Source organism: Ptiloglossa arizonensis, unplaced genomic scaffold (assembly GCF_051014685.1).
Source record: "Ptiloglossa arizonensis isolate GNS036 unplaced genomic scaffold, iyPtiAriz1_principal scaffold0822, whole genome shotgun sequence".
Classification (NCBI taxonomy): domain Eukaryota; kingdom Metazoa; phylum Arthropoda; class Insecta; order Hymenoptera; family Colletidae; genus Ptiloglossa; species Ptiloglossa arizonensis.
The window spans coordinates 143,762-150,025 of NW_027479192.1; the positions used below are offsets into that span (position 1 = coordinate 143,762).

The following is a 6,264-nucleotide window of genomic DNA, read 5'->3' on the forward strand; positions in this document are numbered from 1 at the left end:
TATAACGTAAAACGTATAACGTAGAACGTAGAACGTATAACGTATAACGTATAACCTATAACGTATAACGTATAACGTATAACATATAACGTATGACGTATCACGTATAAGGTATGACCTATAACGTATAACGTATAACGTATAACGTGAAACGTATAACGTAGAACGTATAACGTATAACATATAACGTATAACGTATAACGTATAACGTATAACGTATAACGTATAACGTATAACGTATAACGTATAACGTATAACGTATAACGTATAACGTATAACGTGTAACGTATAATGTTTAACGTATAACGTATAACGTATAACGCATAACGTATAACGTATAACGTATAACGTATAACGTATAACGTATAACGTGTAACGTATAATGTTTAACGTATAACGTATAACGTATAACGCATAACGTATAACGTATAACGTATAACGTATAACGTATAACGTATAACGTATAACGTATAACGTATAACGTATAGCGTATAACGTATAACGTACAACGTATAACGTATAACGTATAACGTATAACGTATAACGTATAACGTATAACGTATAACGTATAACGTCTAACGTATAACGCATAACGTATAACGTATAACGTATAACATATAACGTATGACGTATCACGTATAAGGTAAGACCTATAACGTATAACGTATAACGTATATCCTGTAACGCATAACCTATATCCTATAACGCATAACGCATAGCGTATAACGTATAACGCATAACGTATAACGTATAACGTATAACGTATAACGTATAACGTATAACGTATAACGTATAACGTATAACGTATAACGTATAACGTATAACGTATAACGTATAACGTATAACGTATAACGTATAACGTATAACGAATAACGTATAACGTATAACGTATAACGTATAACGTATAACGTATAACGTATAACGTATAACGTATAACGTATAACGTATAACGTATAACGTATAACGTATAACGTATAACGTATAACGTATAACGTATAACGTATAACGTATAACGTATAACGTATAACGTATAACGTATAACGTATAACGTATAACGTATAACGTATAACGTATAACGTATAACGTATAACGTATAACGTATAACGTATAACGTATAACGTATAACGTATAACCTATAAGGTATAACGTATAACGTATAACGTATAACGTATAACGTATAACGTATAACGTATAACGTCTAACGTATAACGCATAACGTATAACGTGTAACGTATAACATATAACGTATGACGTATCACGTATAAGGTATGACCTATAACGTATAACGTATAACGTATATCCTGTAATGCATAACCTATATCCTATAACGCATAACGCATAGCGTATAACGTATAACGTATAACGTATAACGTATAACGTATAACGTATAACGTATAACGTATAACGTATAACGTATAACGTATAAGGTCAAACGTATAACGCATAACGTATAACGTATAACGTATAACATATAACGTATGACGTATCACGTATAAGGTATCACCTATAACGTATAACGTATAACGTATATCCTGTAACGCATAACGTATATCCTATAACGCATAACGCGTAGCGTATAACGTATAACGTATAACGTATAACGTATAACGTATAACGTATAACGTATAACGTATAACGTATAACGTATAACGTATAACGTATAACGTATAACGTATAACGTATAACTTATAACGTATAACGTATAACGTATAACGTATAACGTATAACGTATTACGTATAACGTATAACGTATAACGTATAACGTATAACGTATAACGTATAACGTATAATGTTTAACGTATAACGTATAACGTATAACGCATAACGTATAACGTATAACGTATAACATATAACGTATGATGTATCACGTATAAGGTATGACCTATAACGTATAACGTATAACGTATAACGTGAAACGTATAACGTAGAACGTATAACGTATAACATATAACGTATGACGTATAACGTATAACGTATAACGTATAACGTATAACGTATAACATATAACGTATGACGTATAACGTATAACGTATAACGTATAACGTATAACGTATAACGTATAACGTATAACGTATAACGTACGACGTATAATGTATAACGTATAACGTATAACGTAAAACGTATAACGTAGAACGTAGAACGTATAACGTATAACGTATAACCTATAACGTATAACGTATAACGTATAACGTCTACCGTATAACGTATAACGTATAACGTATAACGTATAACATGTAACGTATGACGTGTCACGTATAAGGTATGACCTATAACGTATAACGTATAACGTATATCCTGTAACGTATAACGTATAACGTATATCCTGTAACGTATAACGTATAACGTATAACGTATAACGTATAACGTATAACGTATAACGTATAACGTATAACGTATAACGTACAACGTATAATGTATAACGTATAACGTATAACGTAAAACGTATAACGTAGAACGTAGAACGTATAACGTATAACGTATAACCTATAACGTATAACGTATAACGTATAACGTCTACCGTATAACGTATAACGTATAACGTATAACGTATAACATATAACGTATGACGTGTCACGTATAAGGTATGACCTATAACGTATAACGTATAACGTATATCCTGTAACGTATAACGTATAACGTATAACGTATATCCTGTAACGTATAACGTATAACGTATAACGTATAACGTATAACATATAACGTATGACGTATAACGTATAACGTATAACGTGTAACGTATAACGTATAACGTATAACGTACAACGTATAACGTACAACGTATAACGTATAACGTATAACGTATAACGTATAACGTATAACGTATAACGTATAACGTATAACTTACAACGTATAACGTATTACGTATAACGTATAACGTATAACGTATAACGTATAACGTATAACGTATAACGTATAACGTATAACGTCTAACGTATAACGCATAACGTATAACGTATAACGTATAACATATAACGTATGACGTATCACGTATAAGGTGTGACCTATAACGTATAACGTATAACGTATATCCTGTAACGCATAACCTATATCCTATAACGCATAACGCATAGCGTATAACGCATAACGCATAACGTATAACGTATAACGTATAACGTATAACGTATAACGTATAACGTATAACGTATAACGTATAACGTATAACGTATAACGTATAACGTATAACGTATAACGTATAACGTATAACGTACGAGGTGTGTTCAAAAAGTATCGCGAATTTTGTGTTTTTTCAAAAATTATTTATTTATTCATGAATATCTATTTTGTCCCCTTCAAAGTAATCCCCATGAGATATTATACACTTGTGCCAACGGTTTTTCCAATCTTCGAAGCACTTCAAAAAATCATTTTTTTGTATCCTTTTCAGCTCCTCCTTCGATGCCGTCTTTATCTCGTCAAGCGTAGCGTAACGTCGTCCTTTCATGGGCCTCTTCAGTTTAGGGAACAAGAAAAAGTCGCAGCGGGCCAGATCTGGGGAATACGGTGGCTGCGGCATCATTAGTGTGTTGTTTTTGGCCAAAAAGTCGCGCACAAGCAAGGATGTGTGAGCAGGGGCGACCCGTCTCATGCCCAAATCATTGATAAAAATCGAATGGCACGAGCCAATCGATATGTTTAGGTCCTCAGCAACTTCTCTAACGGTGATTCGACGATTGGCCAATATCATTTTCTCCACTTCATTAATTTTTTCGTCTGTTGTTGAAGTGCTCGGGCGTCCGGCACGCTCTTTGTCGTTCCCATCTTCTCGGCCTTCTGAGAACATTTTGTACCACCGATAGACGTTGCTTCGGTCCAAGGTAGCTTCTCCGTATGCCACAGTCAACATTCGGAATGCATCCGCGCACTTAATTTCGTTTTTCACACAAAATTTGATACAGGTTCTTTGATCCATTTTTCTTAATAGGTAAAAATCGAAGACGATCCAAAACACGTGCAAGCAAAGCAGCTGTCAACCATTAAGTGAACATTCAAAATGGCCGAGCTTGTCGGCATAAGTGAGAGACATGAGTACCAACATAAGGCCACAAAAAGATCGAAATTCGAATATACGTAACCCGCGAAAATTCAAAATTCGCGATACTTTTTGAACAAACCTTATAACGTATAACGTATAACGTATAACGTATAACGTATAACGTATAACGTATAACGTATAACGTATAACGTATAACGTATAACGTATAACGTATAACGTATAACGTATAACGTATAACGTATAACGTATAACGTATAACGTATAACGTATAACGTATAACGTATAACGTATAACGTATAACGTATAACGTATAACGTATAACGTATAACGTATAACGTATAACGTATAACGTATAACGTATAACGTATAACGTATAACGTATAACGTATAACGTATAACGTATAACGTATAACGTATAACGTCTAACGTATAACGCATAACGTATAACGTATAACGTATAACATATAACGTATGACGTATCACGTATAAGGTATGACCTATAACGTATAACGTATAACGTATATCCTGTAACGCATAACCTATATCCTATAACGCATAACGCATAGCGTATAACGTATAACGCATAACGTATAACGTATAACGTATAACGCATAACGTATAACGTACAACGTATAACGTATAACGTATAACGTATAACGTAAAACGTATAACGTAGAACGTATAACGTATAACGTATAACGTATAACGTATAACGTATAACGTATAACGTAGAACGTATAACGTATAACGTACAACGTATAACGTATAACGTATAACGTCTAACGTATAACGTAGAACGTATAACGTACAACGTATAACGTGTAACGAATAACGTATAACATGTAACGTACAGCGTAAAACGTATAACGTATAACGTATAACGTGTAACGTATAACGTATAACGTATAACGGATAACGTATAACGTATAACGTATAACGTATAACGTATAACGTATAACGCATAACGTATAACGAATAACGTAGAACGTATATCGCATAACGTATAACGTATAACCTATGACGTATAACCTATGACGTATAACGTATAACGTATAACGTATAACGTATAACGTATAACGTATAACGTATAACGTATAACGTATAACGTATAACGTATAACGTATAACGTATAACGTATAACGTATAACGTATAACGTATAACGTATAACGTATAACGTATAACGTATAACGTATAACGTCTAACGTATAACGCATAACGTATAACGTATAACGTATAACATATAACGTATGACGTATCACGTATAAGGTATGACCTATAACGTATAACGTATAACGTATATCCTGTAACGCATAACCTATATCCTATAACGCATAACGCATAGCGTATAACGTATAACGCATAACGTATAACGTATAACGTATAACGCATAACGTATAACGTACAACGTATAACGTATAACGTATAACGTATAACGTAAAACGTATAACGTAGAACGTATAACGTATAACGTATAACGTATAACGTATAACGTATAACGTATAACGTAGAACGTATAACGTATAACGTATAACGTATAACGTATAACGTATAACGTCTAACGTATAACGTAGAACGTATAACGTACAACGTATAACGTGTAACGAATAACGTATAACATGTAACGTACAGCGTAAAACGTATAACGTATAACGTATAACGTGTAACGTATAACGTATAACGTATAACGGATAACGTATAACGTATAACGTATAACGTATAACGTATAACGTATAACGTATAACGTATAACGAATAACGTAGAACGTATATCGCATAACGTATAACGTATAACCTATGACGTATAACCTATGACGTATAACGTATAACGTATAACGTATAACGTATAACGTATAACGTATAACGTATAACGTATAACGTATAACGTATAACGTATAACGTATAACGTATAACGTATAACGTATAACGTATAACTTATAACGTATAACGTATAACGTATAACGTATATCGTAAAACGTATAACGCATAACGTATAACGTATAACGTATAACCTATGACGTATGACGTATAACGTATAACGTATAACGTATGACGTATAACGTATAACGTATAACGTATAACGTAAAACGTATAACGTATAACGTATAACATATAACGTATGACGTATCACGTATAAGGAATGACCTATAACGTATCACGTATAAGGTATGACCTATAACGTATAACGAATAACGTATATCCTGTAACGCATAACGTATATCCTATAACGCATAACGCGTAGCGTATAACGTATAACGTGTAACGTATAACGT

General features: G+C 32.9%; 1 protein-coding gene across 1 annotated transcript; it reads right to left on the minus strand.

Annotated features, from left to right (window-relative positions):
• Positions 1-3,262: 3,262 nt before the first annotated feature.
• On the minus strand, positions 3,263-3,966 carry LOC143154662 (protein GVQW3-like). Its single transcript, XM_076326625.1, has one exon. It carries the CDS (start codon positions 3,908-3,910, stop codon positions 3,263-3,265), a length of 648 nt encoding a protein of 215 aa, XP_076182740.1. The 5' UTR covers positions 3,911-3,966.
• Between the last annotated feature and the right edge of the window lie 2,298 nt (positions 3,967-6,264).